At 34.5% G+C, this 19,619-nt stretch overlaps 3 protein-coding genes across 3 annotated transcripts; 1 reads left to right on the top strand and 2 right to left on the bottom strand.

Moving 5' to 3' along the window:
• Positions 1–5,667: 5,667 nt before the first annotated feature.
• Positions 5,668–6,243, top strand: LOC116107272. Its single transcript, XM_031393568.1, has one exon. It carries the CDS (start codon positions 5,737–5,739, stop codon positions 6,199–6,201), a length of 465 nt encoding a protein of 154 aa, XP_031249428.1. The 5' UTR covers positions 5,668–5,736; the 3' UTR covers positions 6,202–6,243.
• Positions 6,244–11,684: 5,441 nt separating this feature from the next.
• LOC116107311 (transcription termination factor MTERF9, chloroplastic) lies at positions 11,685–12,842 on the bottom strand. The gene has a single exon (XM_031393593.1). It carries the CDS (start codon positions 12,840–12,842, stop codon positions 11,685–11,687), a length of 1,158 nt encoding a protein of 385 aa, XP_031249453.1.
• A 1,983-nt stretch (positions 12,843–14,825) lies between these two features.
• Positions 14,826–19,616, bottom strand: LOC116107334 (DEAD-box ATP-dependent RNA helicase 10). The gene is made up of 13 exons (XM_031393610.1): positions 19,310–19,616; positions 19,076–19,217; positions 18,900–18,969; positions 18,352–18,414; positions 17,998–18,072; positions 17,302–17,421; positions 16,840–16,881; positions 16,645–16,719; positions 15,839–15,985; positions 15,585–15,722; positions 15,330–15,441; positions 15,161–15,249; positions 14,826–14,999 (listed from the first exon to the last, which is right to left on the bottom strand). The coding sequence occupies exons 1-13, from the start codon at positions 19,443–19,445 to the stop codon at positions 14,886–14,888; spliced, it is 1,323 nt and encodes a 440-aa protein (XP_031249470.1). The 5' UTR covers positions 19,446–19,616; the 3' UTR covers positions 14,826–14,885.
• Positions 19,617–19,619: the final 3 nt, after the last annotated feature.

The raw sequence follows: 19,619 nt of genomic DNA, 5'->3' as shown, positions 1-19,619 counted from the left end.
AATAAGTTAGACTTCACTTACAAGTTTGTTGCTGTAACATCACATATCTAATATGATTTTTCATCGGCATAGGGGGTTAACCTTGCACATGGTTAATCTTATTTACAAGTTTAGTACTGTTTTCAAGTTAAACACTATCCACAAATTAAAGGCCTACAACAAGTTAGACTTCACTTACAAGTTTGCTACTGTAGTATCATATATCTAATCTGATTTTTCAGCCGAATGGGGGATTAACCTTGCACACGGCTTTGCTGACAACGAGATTCATGCCACGTGTCTTTACTCAAAACCAGGATCTGACGATTGAGCCTACCTCATGTGTCGCTCCGATAGTACATGACTTCTCTAACAAGTCTACCAAATATAAGCACGGGTGTTCAAATTTAAGTATGGGAGAGGCTGGCTCAAATTCAGATTATAGGGGATTATGCGTGTAATTCACCCCATAACAACCACTCCCAACCATTGTCAGACGGTGTATAAAAGAGAGACTCTACCTCCATTTGGGGGGTTAATTTAGATAGAGAGCAGGAAACACACTTAAAAAGAGTTTAACTTCACATTTACGTGCTTTCCTTTGTAATCACTCTATATGTAAAGCAAATAAAAACCAATAACATAGCAGTGGATGTAGGCTTGATTCATACTCGTCAAACCACTTTAAAAATCGCTTCATTATCAAGTCCATTAGATCATCTTAAACTATAATAATACAGTTGTTTATGAAATAATTGTTAGTCAACAATTGATAAGTGACTAATAATTTGAACTTTCATTTAGATATTAAGTAAGTTTTACTCATAAACTATAACAACTAATTATAAATAATAGTCTTTAAATTTTCATATTTAACTACTTTAATCAATAATAAATATAAAAAATTAAGAATTAAATGTTTTGGGGATAAAACTTTAAGTGAAATTAAGTTTTTAAATATATTTCATCTTTCATATTTTGAAGTGTATATTTTTATTAAGTGATTAATAATTGTTAACCTATCATTCTTAGTAATAATATCTTAAATGAGAATATATATTTATTTTTCTTTTCTTTTTAACTAATTTGATATTTTACTCCCTTAAATAAGTTTAGAGATGAGCCATTATTTGTGACTACATGATAACGTGTCATCAAATTGTTTGTGCTCGGCTTTGGTATAGTATCATCTTTGAATTTTATTTAACATCTCTACCAAACTTTCATTAATGGCTATTTCTTTAAATGTTTTTTTTTTTTTTTAAATCAACTGAAAAAATAAATAATTAATTAGTATGCAAAGTTAAATTCGAGTAGAAGTCAATAAAATAAAATATAAAAAATATTTAAATACTAATTTGAACTCATATCTAAATATTAAATAAGTTAACACTAAAATTAATCTTAAATTATAACAAGTTATGATTAATTATCCATAGTAAATATAAAAAATGTTATGTTTTTTATAGTTTGGATATAAAAATTAAATTTACTTAATTAAAATTTTAATTAAACATTTAATATAATTTAAAAGTTTTTTAATAAATATAATTATGTTCAGTGTCACATCGTAAAACATAAGTGTGTATCAAAATGTAGAGTCGTTAAGTGTTTTTAGATTTTTCTTCCAAATCCATTAAGTGTCAAACTTTGAACATTAGTTAAGGTTTCTTCTCACCGACAGAATTTAGTAACTCTAAAACCCCTAAGTTTCTGAAACTAACACTAGTACCCCTAAATCTGATTTATATTTGATTCTTTTTCGAAAAAAAAAAAACAACCAACATCAAAACCAATGAACCATATACTACTTTCTCCTCTCCATAGTCACATTGAGGGTTATGTTGTTAGTTTCTTAAACCTCGGGAGATTGACAGTAAAACATAGAGGTGGCAAAAAATACCCTGCAAATTTATCGAGCAATGGATTGAAAGGAGGATAATGCACTGTTGACATGAAGTTGTACTTGTTAAAATGACTTTCCAGTTTCCACATTCTTTACTGATGGAATTTTGCAGATACAAACTCACGTTGGTAGGTTTGAATGGTAGAGCTCTCAATAAATGAGCGGTGGATCTTGAAGTTGAAGGCCTCCCTGTCTTTTCTAATTGGGTGGCGATACAGGATAAATTGTACTAATAAAAAATGACCATACGTTTTTCATACGCTAAATTCAAATGCAGTATCTAACCTATTTTCAATGCTTTTGAATACGTTTATTCTGAACCTAAAAGTCTTGCAGAAATATTGATAGTATCAAACTGTCATATAAGTAGAAAACTTGTAGAAGAAACTAATTGAGGGGACTCTTTAGATGTCTGCATATGCGTGTGTGCACATGTCGGTGGGTAGCTGTCCGACAACACTTTGAGGCTGGATTGGGCCTCCTTCAGAGCTTCCAAGGCCGAATGTAGCCTTTATAGGCCTTGTCGGTTTTGTGAACTTGGAAGGCCTCTTATAGTTGCTATGAGGCCTCCACGGAAATCGTTAGCACAAGTTTGGTGGCAACTGTGGGAGGGAAGGGTAAAAATGTAATTTACTAACTTAACAAAACTTTTTCAACGAAATAGGAGCTAAGCTCCTGTTTTCAATACTTGTGGGTGCTCAACAGTGGCGGATTTACTTAATGACGAGTGGAGACCATGGCTCCCACTCAAACTTTAAAAAACTTTAGATTGTATAAATATTTATATTTAGTTGCATTTTATCCCTTATAAGACTTTGACATTTTGCCCTCACAAGAGTTTGACATTTTGCCCACTATATAACTTTGACATTTTGGGAAAAGAAAAGCTTTTTTGGTTTTTGAACTCTTACAGTACCAGAACAAAACACACGCTGAAACCTCTCTTTCCCTTTTTCTCTTCCATTTTTCTCTTTGGAAAAAATTTTTTTGTTTATTTTTTGCCCCCATCGAGTGAAATTCCTAGATCCGCCACTGGTGCTCAAGGCAGTAATTGAAATAATATGGGTAAAATAGCTATTTCAATGGTTAGCTTTGTTAGAATCATAAATTAAAGAGTAATACTACACTTACAACACAATCTCACAAACTTTCTCTCACAATCTCGACATGATAGCTTGCAATTAATCAGTTCGCAAATAGGTTCTGCCTATTCACTATGAATTCTGCTTGCCTAATTACGAGGTGATACGTCGAGGTTGTGAGAAAAAATTTATAAGATTGGATTGTGAGCCGATCTTTATTGTAAATCAAATAAACAAAGATTAACGTACATTGGGATTAATATTGATAGTGGGAAATAGATAGGGGGTCAAAGTAATTCAGCTAATTTTTTTTTTTTTTTTTTAACTTGCATTTATAATCACGAGCAAGCAGATTCCTTGATTTGGAAAACAGGAAAAGAGAACTATGATGAATTATTAAGAGAAGTTTCTGGTGAATTTCAATGAAGTTTGTGACAGTTTTCCAAATTGCAGAAAGGCTTTCTACCTTTCTTATACTATTGTCTAACTTTGAGGGGTTAGTAGTATGTCATAAAATTTGGTCATTTTATACAAAGGATGTTTATGCAAATCCATATATATATAAAGAAGAGTTAAAATGGACTTCTGCTACTGGCATACAACATATCTTCTTCAAAATAACAGGGCCTATCTTCATCAATTCTCCCAATCTTTCCAAGTCCAACACTTGTGTAACATCTTTTCACCGCCCCATAATTCTCCATTTTCTGTTGTCTCAACTCTTCTTCCCTCGCATTCAAATCCATCTCAGTCCCCATTTTTTTAGACATCGCTGCTAGAAATTCTCTAAACTTTTCATTGTTCCTCGACTTTGAATAATTGACACTAAAACTTCTGGGCAAACGAGAGACTTGTGCAGTGGGGCAGCCCACCACGCCGCCATAACCTACCTTACTAGCGCAATCCTCCATGCTCTTGACATAAAAGTCTCTAGCCTTGTGTAAAATCTTTCTTGGTTTTTCTATGCAGTGCCTCAACTTGCTTCGCATTTCGGCTTTGCTTTTCATGTTTGCACCTGCAATATTTTGTTGCAAGAGAATGCTATTAATACCCAAATACGGAAAAGAGAAGAAACAAGAGCTTGTTCTAATGTTTGAATTTCCCAGTCTTGTTAGAATACTGGGAAGTCATTTATATATGTTGGTCAATAATGACATTAGAAACAATTTTATCAATTGAACATTAATTTCTACATGCTACCATTTTTACTTTCAAAAACTAAATTATATACTTGTATTTTTATTCCTCTGTAATTATGACAAATATTTTAAAAATATTTATGATGACCTCCCTCGAGATTTCTTCAATACTAAAACTACCCCCTCTACCATAAGGAATTATTTTTTTGAATTTAAATTCGTCTTCAATAGGAAAATGGATACAATATCGCAACAATTATTTAGAGAAACCCTAAAGGATTGGCCTGACAGTTATAAAGGTTTATTCCATTGACTTCCTAGGTTCGCATCACTTTGGGGTCACTTACCATATTTATGGCGTATTTGGAACATTGGGTTTGTACAGTGTTCAATAGGTTTTAAGGATTAGTTGGAGTATGCACATAGTCCGAACACTCCAGTCATAATAAAAAGAAAAAAAAGGAAAAAAATTAGAGATAATAACCTATTCTTAACATGGTCATTCTCTCTCAAGCACAGCGGATAGTATTCAAATAAATGAATTTATTAAAAAGGGTAGACGACTATTTTGGCTAAACATGTCTTGTTACTCCCAATATATACTATATACCTGGTGAGCATAATAATTATATAAGAGTTGTAAGCGGAAGTTTCGGATGAACATAAAAAAGAACTGGGAAAATCCAGACACAGTGGGTGAGTAACAAATTTCACCACTTCTAATTAAGTTTCCACATAAATATCTAGAAAGGATTTCAAAATCTGACACAGGAAAAAGCAAATGTCTATGCATAAAGTCGACTAATTTTTTTTTTTTTAATCAGGGTGTTCGGGTCAGTTTACGCGTACTTTAGCTAATTTTTCGAGACTTTGAATTATCGACCGAGTAAGAGTTTCAATGATTACTCCTATTAACAACCGATCTTTTGGATGATATTGGAACTTATGTAATCATTACCTCTCAAATAATTTTATGATGATGACCTAAGTAAATGGAATAAAATAGTCAGCTTAATGAGAGTATTAGATAATCATTTATACATCCTATATTATCTATATGTTTATTCAATAAGGTATGTCGTAAAAGAGAAGATTTTTGTATACACGAGATCTGATTTAATTGTATCGGCACACAAATTAGATCATAGACAGCATGGACTGCCCACATCCTAAACTTTTCGCAGCTTAATTACCAGAAACCCTTTTCTTTGTTTTTGACCATCTGATTATCAAAATTGACGGCGATCTTAAGACAAGAAACAGTCAATGCCTAATTCAAAAGGGTAATTTGACATCTAATGGTTAAATTATTCAATAAGCGTTTGTTCCCTCACATTATTTTTCAACTTTGGCCTGCTAACTAATGTCCTATTCATTTAATTATGTATTTTATTTGAAGCTTTCACTTGTCTTTTTCCCATTTGAAAAAGTCTGCACTGCGTTGCCGATCTTTTCAAACTATTTTGAAGCTACTTCCAAGAAATAAATCCTAAACAATAAAGCTAAAGCCCCCATTTATATATATGTGTGTCTACTCCCTTCGTCTCAAAACATGCAATCTTCTTCCTTCTTATTCACATTCTATCAATTTCTTCGCCATTAACGAGCTTTAAAGACATAAGCTGCAAAAATGAGAAGCAAAGCGAACAAGCGAAGCAAGTTCATGCTAGTAATCTTAGCGCCCGTTAAAATTCTTTCAAGAGCTAGAGATTTTTACGTCAAGGGCATGCAGGATTGCAATGGCAGGATAGTTAATTACGATGGCACGGTAGTCTGCCCCACAGCACAAGTTGTGCACTTGTCTAAGAGTTTGAGTGTCAACTCTTCCAAGCCGATTGATGATGTAGAATTCAGGGAGCTTTTACGAGCAGCGTCAAGAAAGAACATGCAGTTGAATCTGTATGGGCGTGCAGAGAGGACGAAGCAGAGTGGTGGGATGGGGAGGAGTTACAGTGTTAGTATGGGGAAGATGGGGAGAATTGATGAGGAAGGGCCATGTTCATTTGAGGAAGATGGTTCAAACTCAAAGGCAGATGTGTTGTATCCAAGAAGTAGAAGTTATGCTGTTAACAGAAGGAACTTCGTTCCCCATTAAAGTGGGAATAACTGGTGGATGTATTGGGAATGTTCCTTTTATTTTTTTTCTCACTTTTTTGTTTCATTCTGATTCAGTAAGTATGAAACTGTAACATAGATTTAAGGGTCATTTCCTTTACTAGATGCTATATTTTCCATTGTTCTTTAGTTAACCGCACTAAAAAATGTAATGAATATTATCCCGTTAGTTGAGAAGAATTTTCTCGATGAAAATATTTAATAAGTTTTTCTTTCAAGAATAGTACATGTTCTACTGAGTACTGAAGTCATTCGAGCAAATAGTTTGGTACTATATGCATATATGAGATCTAAACTATTAGATTTCCTCAAAAAGTTGATAAACTAAATTAAATTTTCTTAGGAAAATAGTTGTAGACCAATAAAAGAGGCCCTCCCTGCCGTCCGGCACATAAAGAGCGGATAGACAAAGTAATAGGATCTTGGAGTTTGAAGCTACATAAAAAGACGAGATACAATAACAATTAGATAAAAGGCATTGTTTTAAAGCCTGGTTCGGACCGGTCCAACCGGGAACCAATAGCGTTTCCAGTCCGAATTTCCATTTTTCACTATTCACAAAATCTCTAATTTGATTATCAGGGAAGAAGGAACTACCAAGTGCCAAGGTTAGAAGGCTTTTGTAAAGTAGAGGTTAGTGGTTAAAGGGGTGCCGTCGGATTAAAGTTTCGATGCTTGAAAATTCAACCCAATGTGCAAGTCACGACCAACAAACGGGAGGCTACCAAGTGTGGGGGTTAGAAGGTTTTTATAGAGTGGAGGCCGATAGTTTAGGTGGTGGTGTTTGATTGAATTTTAGATGCTGGAATCAGCCGACGGCGGTCTACCAAGTTCTAGGTTTAGGGAGGTTTTATAGATTGAAGGACGATGGTTCAGGTGGTGGTATCGAATTGAATTTTGGCCGCCAAAATCAACTAGAATTTGGCCGAAAAAGTCAAAACTCAAACAGATCGCAAGTGTATATTTACTAGATTTCAAACTTGTGGGGATAATGTATTTTTCAAGGATGTGTTTGCAAGATTTTAAACTTTTTGGATCATCAGTTATACCACCAATTTAACTGGTTGGACCGGTCAACCCGAGACCCGATGGCATTAACAAGTCCCTTAATGGGTCGGGTTTTAAAACAATGGATAAAGGATGATAGTAGCCAGGATAAAGGACCTCAAAAATGTTAAATAAAGCATGGAAATTTTCCTTCAAAATTGAAAAAAGAAGGGTGCGTTTGGCTCCCTATTTTTATCCATATTCCCAATCCTATTCTCCAAATAATGTTTGGCACACTATTCCAGAAATATTACCCTATTTTTTTAATTACTTTTAGACCCCATAAGGTTATTAATTTCACTAAATGCCCCCTGATTTTCTTTTTAAAAATTAACAAAAACCCCCCCATCAACCCAACTTGTCAGATTCCGGCAACCACCGCCGGTGATAGCCGGAATCTGTATAACGGCCTAAATTCCGACCATAAATGGCCGGAATTACACCGATCTGGCCTTTTCCGGCCAGATCTGTGGTGGATCTGGTCGGAAAAGGCCAGATCTGGTTGTCAACGACGACCATAACAGGCCATAGATCTGGCCTTTTCCGGCCAGATCCGTAGTGGATCTGACCGGAAAAGGCCATAATGATGCGTTATGGCACAGATTCGATCGGTCTGTGTCGTAACGAAATTTTCCAGCCAGATTCCGGCGGTGGCGGCCGGAATCTGACACTGCAGGTGGTGGGGGTGTTTTTGTCATTTTATATAGTAGGGTCTTTAATTAAATTAGTAAACCTAAGGGCTTTTTCATAAATTTTTCAAATTTACCTCGTAATACTCCCCTATCCAACAATCCAATACTATCCTCAAAATCCTATCCAAAATACTATACCAAACGCACCCGAAATGGTTCTAATCACAACATTGATCTCAGGGAGTTATTTATAATAATAATAATTAAAAAAAAAAAAAATCAAAATACTGCCAGAGATGAGCATCCATTAAAAAAATAGAAGGGTTAACAAGTTATTTGATGTAGGCCCCAAAGCATGGTGTTGTTCACTCTTCAAAGTTTGCAACTAACAGCAAAGCACCTGTTGACAAAGGCCTAGCAGATAGACATCCTGGACAACCCCAACATATCCACATTTGTGCTAGAGCTGTTGTTCAACATTAACCTTAGATGACAGATATGTTCACTTCTCATAGAGGCATACATATTTGCAACTACTTGCTCATTTGACAGTGGGGTTACAGTTATCCAAATTAAACATATAATATATAAAATTAAAGCATCATCTGTCTAGTTTCGAAAGATTCAATCCTCCCATCAATTAGATTTTTATTGAACAAGTTACGGTCAATTTACTACTAATTGTTCAGTGGAAACCGAAATATGTATGATGATAAAATGAATGGTTTACTTGACCCAAATTTAAGGGATTGTTATATCAGGACTGATAAAAAATATTTCAAATAACACCTATTAATTGGAAAACGGAATCAGTCAAAATTAATTAATTTAACATATATACTCACACATCAGCATGACATAAACAATTAAAAATTCATATAACAAATTAAAATACACGAATGTTTTTACAGAAAACATATTCAACACAAATAAACTGTTTCTATTAATATAGATATGACACATACTCACAGTTCGGTTGACAATAGGATCATCCTTGATTTGATCTTAGTAAAGTACATGAGCATTTCCTTGAAAACAAACATAACAAATTTAATTGATATTTATGTTAAGATTGTTAAAGAACAATTATTCATTCGTATAACAACTGTTACTTGAAAACGAAATCAACAAAAATTAATTAATTCTTATATTAAAATTGTTAAGGAATACACTTACCGTTCGGCAAAACTAATACAATTAATCATTCAAATAGATTGATCGAACAAAACCAATCATTCAACCAAATAATAACCTTTAAAATAGTTAGAAGATATACTTACACTTCTAAAAAACGAATCAAAATAACAATTCATTTGACAATGTCAATCGAATATCATTCCTTTATTTCATATCAATTCATGAATATTTGACCTGTAAACAACAACAAAAACAAAAATAAATAAAAAATCATCGATTAACAAAATCACAAAGAACAAACGTAGTATTGACACAAACTAACATGACATATAAACAATGAACAAAAGACCAGACGTATTATTGACACCAACTAGCATATTGCGATAATACACAAATGAACATACGCCCCTTTTATAACCCCTTATTTAGATCTTTCGAATGCCAACATAATTAAATACATATTGAATACGAAAAAAGGTTTGCAATGTCAATACAATGCACCTATGTAATTATTAATAAACATGTTTGCTTTTACTACCAATGCAATACATCTCTCTAATCCAATCTTTATGTCTATTTATTTAGACTTTGAAATACCAATGTAGCAATTAATATTGTTTACATCATCACCAATAAAATTCAATCACATGACAATCACAACTTCAATGTGTCATTATGGTTAGACCTTTAGAATGTCAATGAGTGCACCTATATAATTAGTATTATTATTAATTATTAATACAACCAATACAATATACCTATGTAATCCAATATTTATCTCTATTTATTTAGACTTTGGAATACCAAGGCAACAATTAATATTGTCTAGATCATCACCAATAAAGTTTAACTACATGGAAATCACAAATCCAAGGTGTCATTATGGTAAGACCTTTAGAATGCTAATATAATACACCTGTATTATTATTATTATTATTATTATTATTATTATTATTATTATTATTATTATTACATATTCTATTTTTTTAATTAATTAATAATTATAGATGAAGCAATAAATATCAATCCAAGGTGTCAAGATAGAGATATCTGATTGGCTTGTCAATCCAATGTGTCAAAATGGAATAATTCTAAAGCTTCCAAAATGTGCCACATGGTGAACAACCTGCATGGGTATATATAACATTACAAATTTCTTTCAACCCCCTACATTTAAAATTTCGCTAAAACATCACAGCCATATAAAACTTTAATTTGTAGCAAAATCACCCTTACCCACCCCAAGCCACTGTTGGTAACCAGCCACCACTGTCAGCCGCCACCAACAGTCGACGAAATGGTGCACGACTAGCTGTATATGGCTGACTCTGCGCTGGCAAAGATGGAAATGGCCATGGATCACAAATCCATCGCCAAAAAATAACTAGATATATGGTCATTTCATGGCCAAAGATCTGGTCTTTTCACGACCACATATTTGGACATGAAATGGCCATAGAAACTCCAGATCTGGCTGTTTTCGGCCATGGATTTGTGATCCATGGCCGGAAAAGGTCTTACCGATGCATGATCGACCATATCCAACCGGTCGTGCACCATTACAGCAACTGCCTAACGCCGGTAGTGGTCTTGGGTGGCAGGAAGTATTTTGTTAACTTTTAAACTTTTTTGTGACTGGGGTGTTATTGCTAATTTCTTAAATGTAAGGGTGCTGGGTAATTGTTATTTGGTAGACATTTGAGAGCAATTGTGTCCAAAATTGTTTTTAATTAAAGGCAAAATTGGTAGAAAAATCATATTACCCCGGTAGTAATGTTTTAATCCCAAGGGTGGGGGAGGGTATCAGATTACCCCCCACATTACCAATAGTAAACACTATTTACAATAAAAGATTCCCGTAATATTTTATTACTTGCAAACCAAACACTGGAATCTTGCAAAATAAATAAAAATTACCCCCGTTATCTTATATACCCTCGATCCAAATGCCCCCGTAATAATATGTAACAGAAGACAACCACTCCTAGGTGGTCGGATGAGATGATAGAGAGTTTTGGGTGTATTATTAAAGAGAGTTTATCTAATTGTTAACTTTAGGGCCCCTCGATTGCTAATAGAGATGACCATTAAAGGGTTTACCCGGTTATTAATCTCATGGTCTCGATAGATTAATCGAAATGTCATTATATTGAATGCATTTACTATACTACCAATCATGGTGTTCCATATTATAAATTTTTTGTTTATTATCAGAATAATTTTTTTGTTAATTATCAACCACGATAATCCAATATATTATAAGTTCTTAAATTCTATATTATCAGGACATTATTTGTTAATTATCTATCATATTATAATTTGTTAATGAAATAGTTTTCAAATTGAACATCATTGATATTCCCAACAATTTTATCAAAGCTCAAATTAATCTCATATGACTTCAAATTTGATGATTCATTCTGATGTGAATTTGATTGACACCAATTGTTATTTGGACTCCAATTAGCACCTCATAAATACAAAATTCTGTCAAATTAAATGAATATGAACTTTTCTAAATCAGACTCTCATTCCAACAGACCAGAATTGATCCCTAAGACCATTAGTATGCAAAATGCTCTTTCATGGTTCTTTGTGAAACCAATAAAATTGATTCAATACAATCAAAATAAAAATTGTAACATTTTCAGAATGGAAATCCTTTGCGCACAATCATCTTAGAGTCTACTGCCAATCTCTTGGCACATTTTGCATTTCTAAAAACCTCCATCAACTCATAAGCAACTTCTTGTGGGTGACAATTAACATAAACTTTCAAGAACCTTTTTTCTTTCATTCTTAAAGATCTCAATATTGTTGCCTGCCCCTTCATCTCCGGAGACAAACCCATGTCTTGAATCTTCCCAGCAAGAACAAGTCTAGGTTTCAATACAGCTTCAAGATTCACATACAACAAAAATGGATGCTGAAGCACTACACTTGCAGGGAACTTCAATGTTCCCACAACGAAAGTCATGTTCCTCTGAACCTTATCGATTGACAATGTTATTACTAGTGGAGACCTTCCGAAAAGACGCAAAATTTCATCCTCTAAGAAACCAAACTTCTGAAAGTTTGATATCTTTTCTTGGATGGTTTCAGTTCTTGAAATGGCAATGAGAGTAACCACATATTTATACATCTTGGACGTTTTTGAAACACCGCTTCTGTTTATATAATCAATCTTTTGATCATTCAACGAACTACGAGGGATCAATGTGGGTCGCGAAACGAGCATAGGGATCAAGTCTTTTGTACTCAACCCCATTTGTTCATACAAAGCAATGGCGGGCTTAATACTATTGTGAAAATCATAAGTCAAGAGTGAAGGGTTCCTAACAATGGCTTTACAAAACACAGTTTTTGAACCAAAAAACTTGGTGAAGTAATCAAGCCGCTCATCAAAGCAATGGTTAAGACGACAACTGAGGAACCGCGGGCGACAATTAATGATCTTGAAAAGGTCAGAAGATTTTATCCCTAACCCACTTAGTAAATTGAGCTTGGATTGAAGCTGAATAACATCAGTATTGCGAAGTGAAGGCCTCCTCGAGAAAATCTTGGATATATCATCATCATTACAACCCCATTTCTTTAAAACTTCTACAGAGTTATTTGGGGAGAAATTTGGTTGGAGCTGTGGTGTTTCAGGTTCAGCTAGGCATTTCGTCGAACAGGTAGCAATCTTTATGGTGAGATGGAATAAAGAATTTCTGTTTGTGGCTTTTTTTGACGAGAACAAGTGGTATTGTGAGGTGGTTAAGCAGTAGCGCAGTTTGAGAAATGTATGGGGTTTTGGTTCCATGTGGATGTTGCAAATTGAGTTGAAGTTATGGAATAAGTGAGGTGAGGCTGAGGTTTTAATTATGCAACAAGCCACTGCCCTGGTCATTCGACTGGTCTGGGCTTCTTTATGTTAAAGAAATGATTCAAATGACTCAGTATATGTAGGAAAATTTTAAGGGAGAATCACAGGTTTCCACCCAAGGTTTGCCGTAATTACATTGTCCCACACATAAACTTTGAAAAAAACAATTTCGCACCCATCGTCAATCTCCATAGTTATTTTCTGCCACAATGGCCAAGAAGGTATATATACTTTAAGTGCTCATTTCTACTTTGATTTGATGGTGATTTGTGATTGTCTGAATTGTGATTTGGATTTTTTTATGGACTGACTTTGGAACCTAATATTGCGCCAATCAGGGCCGTCTCTAGAACATTTGTGACTCTAGACAGGAGTTACTTTGGGGCCCTCTAATAATATAAGCATATATTAAAAAAATTATTTCATTATTTCATTATTTTATTTTATTTTTTTGCCTTTTGAGATGAAAAATCACTAGGAGAGGTGGGCAGCAATCGGCAGGCTAACAAGGTTAGGTTAGTGGGGGGTTTTGGAGAGTAGATGTTGGAGAAGTGATGGATGGTGAAATGGGTGATTTCCAATACCAAGATTGATAAGAAAGGGCTTGAGAAGTCACGGCCCAAAAGGTATCAATGGCCCGCGATTGGCAGAGTAAACAGATAAGGTATGATAGGGGTTTTGGTGAGAGGGCTGAGGGGAGAAAGATGGTGGTGTCGGCGAAGGCCAACAATGTCGAGTACATGCCAAAAAGGTTGGAAATGGCTGTAGTGTGGTGGAGTTGGGTTGCGAGATTCATCAAAAATTAGTCAAATCGAGAGCTATTAAGGTTGGGAAATGATAAAATGATGATTTCGGTTGATTTTGATGAGAAAATCGACCAGAACCAAAATTGACCGAAACCAATTCTAAACCACTGGCGGTAGAAGAGGGCTGGAGATGATTTATGTGAATGTCAAATTTTGGGATTGAATTGGGGGTGAGTAATTTGAGATATGTAAATGACTATTTTAGTCTTCCATTGTTAAAAGAGATTCAATGTGTTAATTTAGGGGTATAAACTAGAATATATAAAACTAGAGGTACAAACTTGCTATTTTGTTAAACTTTGGGTGAGAATATTGTAAAAAGTTTATAAAAAATTTGGGCTTTTTTGGCTTTTTTTTTTGGGGCCCCTTGGCTTGGATAAGAAATTATAAACTCTTTTGATTTTTGTAAGATATTAAAAAAAAAAAATTTATAAAAAATTTGGGCCCCCATTTTTTTGGGGCCCTAGGCAGGCGCCTCACCTGCCTACCCGTTAAGCCGGCCCTGGCGCCAATTTGGGGTTAAAAAAGGGTTCAAAGATGGAGAGTTAGAGAGAACGATTGAGGAAAATGAAAGTAAGGGATCAATGTTTAAACCAATATTACATTTGTCAAAGCCCAAGAAGATACTGGAATTGCTTAATGAGATTTAGGTTCCTAAAACAAAGATTGTTGTGCGTGATTTTTCCATCAAGCTCGGTGAGTTATGAGGTATTAGATCGACCTAGAATCAGTTTAACTCTACCGACTATCTAACCTAGCATAAGCTCGTTGATATATAGTTTGACCAAGCACAAGCTAGTCGCAAACAATCCGAATGATCGTTCAATCAATTCCCAGATAACTTCAGATACCAGATATTATAGGAATGACCAGATTAATAGCAATCTCTGCGCAATCATAACACCAAATCACGAGAATATCAGAGTTGCAGTTCAAATCAATTGTAATCCCTTCATTTTCGCTCTTTCTTTTATACAAACCTTGTATATAAACCCCCTCAAATGATGAAAAAGGGGTTAGAAATTTTCCATCGAACTCTTATTATAATCTCTCATAGCAAATACAAAAACAGTGGACATAGGCATAAGAGGCTACCTCGCCGAANTCTGTTGTATACAAAATTTGAATCACATTCTCATGAGATAGAGATACACATGCAAAGGGACACTAATTCTTATCTCCTCTTATTCCTAGACAGTTTCTTGTTGATTCCTAGAGTTCTTTCAACATCGTCGTCATCATCTCCTCCACCCCTTCCTCTCTTCTTGCCTCCAGATTCTTTGATTTTCTACAGAAGATTGATTAAAAATGAATAACCACATCAACCATCATACCGATACAGATATAAGAAAACAAAAATTGGACAATTTAATGACAGCCCATTTTTATTTGGCGAACAATTAACAATGCCCATTTTGAAAAAAAAGGCAAACGAGAACAATTTAATACCATGATGGTTAATCTTTTGGCTTCCATGACACGCTCCAACAATAGCAGGACTTCCTCTTCTTCAGCAGGAAACTCAGGCAACTTTTTGCCTGAAACAAGGTAAAATCTTAGTCTGTTGGAAACTCTCACTATTAATGCCTCTAAGCAAAGGAAAGAATGTAGAACCTACCAATAAGCTTCTCTATCTGCATATACCATTCCAATTCGTACTGATTCACTAGTGAGATTGCAACACCAGATCGTCCTGCACGAGCAGTTCTTCCCACTCTATGGATGTAATCCTGAAACAAAATTGATATCAGCAAACAAGGCTATGAAAAATGAAGCAAAAAATTACCATATAAAACATTCAAAACAAAAATCATCAGACCAATATATATAGAAACCCTCTACTTGTCACATCAGTGCAGATAGGAGACCTGACCTTAGAGTTTGTTGGTATATCATAATTGATAACCATGTCGACAGATGGAATATCAAGCCCTCTACTTGCCACATCAGTACAAAGAAGAATATTGCACTCTCCAGCCTTAAACTTATTCAAGGCACCAAGTCTCTTTGACTGTCACATTTATTCAATTGACAAACTAAGAAAAGTATTTATAAAAAGCAAGTGACTATAAAATAAATAAAGGCAACAAAAGCTGATTCAAACATAAGTCACTTAGATTAATATACCTGGCTCATCTGACCACTAATTGGGATGGCTCTTTGACCAAGATTTCTAAGCATCAAAGCTAAAAAGCGAGTTGCATCACATGTTCGAGTAAAAACCATCGTTGAAGATCCTGGCATCTCAGTCAGGATATATACAAGATAGCATTCCTGCAAGTACAGGTAAATGGAAGTAAATGCAAGGTAGACATCAAAATCAGCAACATAGAAAAGCATATGATGAATAAGAGCAGATCCTGTCTTCTGATTAATGAAAATATATTTGCCAACTTTCCATAAGAATTCTTAACATACATATTTGAATATGTTAAAAAATATCATGAACTCTATTTTCTTACACAACTGCAATGGTAAGTGACAAGTAAAGTTCAAAGCTTTTATGGTTTCCATAGCTCACATGCAAACCATTATAGAAAAAAAGGTCACCCCTTCATAAATTTGAACCTCAAAAACAGTAGTCCTTAAGAGTTTTCTCCAAGGTCATGGCTTAAAATATCAGAATTGAGATAACGTTGCAACTTCTGTCAAAAAAATCTCAAATCTTTTCAATAGTGAAATGTATTCAAAGAGGATTTCCAAAATGAAGATTAGCATATATATTCCATTCATTGGGGTTAGAAAGATTGAAATACTATTTCATTAAGTGCAGTTTGAGTTAGATTTCATATTAAAAACCTTGAGAGGCAAAACAAACTTCAATGAGTTAACATTTGCAGTTATTAGCATCTGTAATGGTCTGTACTCAATTTTCGCCTCACTCTGAATTTAACATATTTTTTATCAAGCATAATGCAAAGGAGAGGACAAACCTTGTACTTAGCAGGAATAAAGCGGTACTGCTGCTTCAGTGTGTCAACAGTGGAATATTTAGATGCTGCTTCAATCTGAATAAATAAGAAGAGACAGCTGTTAAATATCAAGAAAAAGAATTATCAAGCATGAATAAACTATTTCAGGTAAAAAATATTATATGATATGATGTGCCAGCGTAATGTAATTATTACCTTTACAGGATTCTTCAAACAAGCTCTCTGGAGCTTTCTCACCTGCAACATCAACAGAACAAATTAATAAAACATGAGTGTTATAGCATCAACTGCAACTTTGAACACGAGCTAAAAATGATCTTGGTTTTCAGTTGATTAAAGTTTTGTAATTAGAGTTGCCAATTGGATCGTTTTGGTTTAGGAACATAAATCTCATTAAGCAAAGAAAAGATATAGATATGTATGTAACCCAGTATCTTCTTGGGCTTTGACAAATGGAATATTGGTTTAAACATTGATCCCTTACTTTCATTTTCCTCAATCTTTCTTTCTAACTCTCCATCTTTGAACCTTTTTTTACCCCAAATCTTGGCGCAATATTAGGTTCCAAAGTCAGTCCATAAAAAATCCAAGTCATAATTCAATCAATCACAAATCACCACCAATCAAAGTAGAAATGAGCACTTAAAGTATATATACCTTCTTGGTCATCGTGGCAGAAAATAAATATGTTCTCCGTGAGTGAGGAATAACATTCAAAATTTCATCAAGTGATTTTTCAAATTCTTCATTTAGCAGCCTGTCTGCCTCATCTAGGACCTGCTCAACATGCACACAAAACACATCATTCATAAGATATGTGGTCATATTGAAAGCAAACGGACTGTGGCCAAATAGACGATTAGTCAGGTCAAAATAACATAAAGTCGTGCATGCTCATTAAAAATATGCGTCTGACATTTTTTATGCATCCACAGCACACAGATATAGCCAATATTATTTGTACACCATATGCATTGTCAGTCTTCTTCTCTTTTTGTTCTAATAAAAATAGGAGTATCTATCGTCTCACTTATTCTAACACAACCTCACCTTGGTAATTTCCACTTTAAAATGTAAGTCCAAAACTATTTACAATCAGTAAAGCATGAAATCACAAATACAACTGAGAAAATCCAAAAAAAAAAAAAAAAAGAAAAAAAAAAAAAAAAAAAAAAAAGCCATCCAGTGTGAGATAAGTTACTTTGACATTTCAGTGCCCCACAGATCTAATCACTTTGCCTTACTATTTATGGAAAAGTTTAAAGCCCCAAGGGAATTGTTCCCAGTTCTAAAAACTAATTCCTTGATAAGCAATACGATTAATATATACATACACACTTAAGAAAATCATACCAAATATTTCAATGTGGCCAGCGAAAAACCTTTGGTGTTTGTTAGATGATCCATAAGGCGTCCAGGTGTAGCAACCTACCAAAAAGAAAAATGGAATAAACTATTAAATCAATGAACTAAAGATAAAGATCCATCAACTTTTTCACACTTTACTGAATTATGTAACGCCTACCAAACAATGCATTTAGATTTACATACATAACTGATTTTGATACCAACATCTAAAATATAAGAGCATAAGCAAAAGATTCAAACAAAATCTAATCACCTACATTAATGCCCTAGAGCAACATTTATGAAAATCTAAGAAATTATTAAGAAAACTGTAATCATATGAGTGAAAGGAACACGCACAACAATATGTGGCCGCTTTCCGAGGGCAAGGGTCTGTTGCATCATGTCCACCCCTCCAACAAGCTGCAAAAAATTAATGAAAGGTGCGTCGATAACAAAATCAATCGGTAAAAAAAAAAAAAAAAAAAAAAAAAAAAAAAAAAAAAAAAAAAAAAAAAAAAAAATGCATGGCGAACAAGAAACTTCATATCCTGAAAACCACGCAGCATCAAATGTAAGTCATGAAACAAGTTCAATGCTACTACTTTAAATAACTCTATCAATATAGCACTGCAATTCACAGTATAAACTCACAAAATACTTAAAGCAGACGTTTGGAGAAGATTGCCAAAATTAAAATGTAATTTCCCAATTAAAGATAACATAATACACAGATAACTATTCACATCAACACAAACACTGAATGTTTCAAACCAAGATCTATTGGGTACAAGATTAAATTTTTATACACAATATAGTAGTGGTGATCAGTATTTAGAAACCAATGCATTAAGCCTACCAATGTATGCAACACCCAGAAAACGAACGAATGCAATCAGAAACCTTACCACTGCACATCTAAGGCTAATTCCAGATCCTAAAGCTTCAAACTGCTCAGCTATCTGAATTGCAAGTTCCCTGCAAATGATAAAAAGTAGATTACTTAACCTACGCTCACTAGTAAATTAAACGAGATACAAAGTTTCATTTTTCTCTCATTCAAATTAATGAACAGGGTTCTAACCTCGTTGGAGAGAGCACACAAGCGAAAAAAGCAGGAACTGTGCGCTGGGTCTCGGCAATATCTAGAAGTGCTTGTAATATGGGAAGCGCAAACGCTCCAGTTTTACCAGAACCGGTTTGCGCAAGCCCAATCAAATCTTTACCTGCAATTAAAATAAATTACTAACTTGGCAAAATAAAAATTATTAACTTGGCTCAAAGGGAGAATATCGAGATAGAGTGAAGCGAAGAGAACCTTCAAGAGCATGAGGTATAGCTTCAGCTTGAATCTTAGAAGGGCTTTTCCACCCTAAATTATCGCACGCTTCCACCAGTTCATCGCGCAATCCTAATTCTTTAAAGCTCTTTACTTCCTCAATCTCTTCCGCCATTATTAATCAATTAAGATAACAGATACACTTCTACTGTACTGCTGCCGCTGCTGCGGTGGCGCGTGTATTAGAATCGCGTTAATTGAATGGGGTTTCGTTTTGCCGCGTGCTCCGGAGTCTGCCGTCTGAGTTGAGGTTTATGATTAGGGCTTTAGTGAAAGGAGAAGCTTTATG

Source organism: Pistacia vera, unplaced genomic scaffold (assembly GCF_008641045.1).
Source record: "Pistacia vera cultivar Batoury unplaced genomic scaffold, PisVer_v2 Contig531, whole genome shotgun sequence".
Taxonomy (NCBI): Eukaryota; Viridiplantae; Streptophyta; class Magnoliopsida; order Sapindales; family Anacardiaceae; genus Pistacia; species Pistacia vera.
The sequence above is the reverse complement of the archived record's forward strand: the minus strand, read 5'-3'. Positions and strand labels throughout refer to the sequence as shown.

Excerpts from the sequence above, each read along its gene's own strand:
- LOC116107272 (XM_031393568.1), top strand. The coding sequence starts at position 5,737 with ATGAGAAGCAAAGCGAACAAGCGAAGCAAGTTCATGCTAGTAATCTTA.
- LOC116107311 (XM_031393593.1), bottom strand. The coding sequence starts at position 12,842 with ATGGAACCAAAACCCCATACATTTCTCAAACTGCGCTACTGCTTAACC.
- LOC116107334 (XM_031393610.1), bottom strand. The coding sequence starts at position 19,445 with ATGGCGGAAGAGATTGAGGAAGTAAAGAGCTTTAAAGAATTAGGATTG. Across the intron at positions 18,415-18,899 it reads TTAGCCTTAGATGTGCAGTG|CTTGTTGGAGGGGTGGACAT; the intron begins GTAAGGTTTCTG and ends AATTTTTTGCAG. Across the intron at positions 18,073-18,351 it reads GAAAGCGGCCACATATTGTT|GTTGCTACACCTGGACGCCT; the intron begins GTGCGTGTTCCT and ends TCTTTTTGGTAG.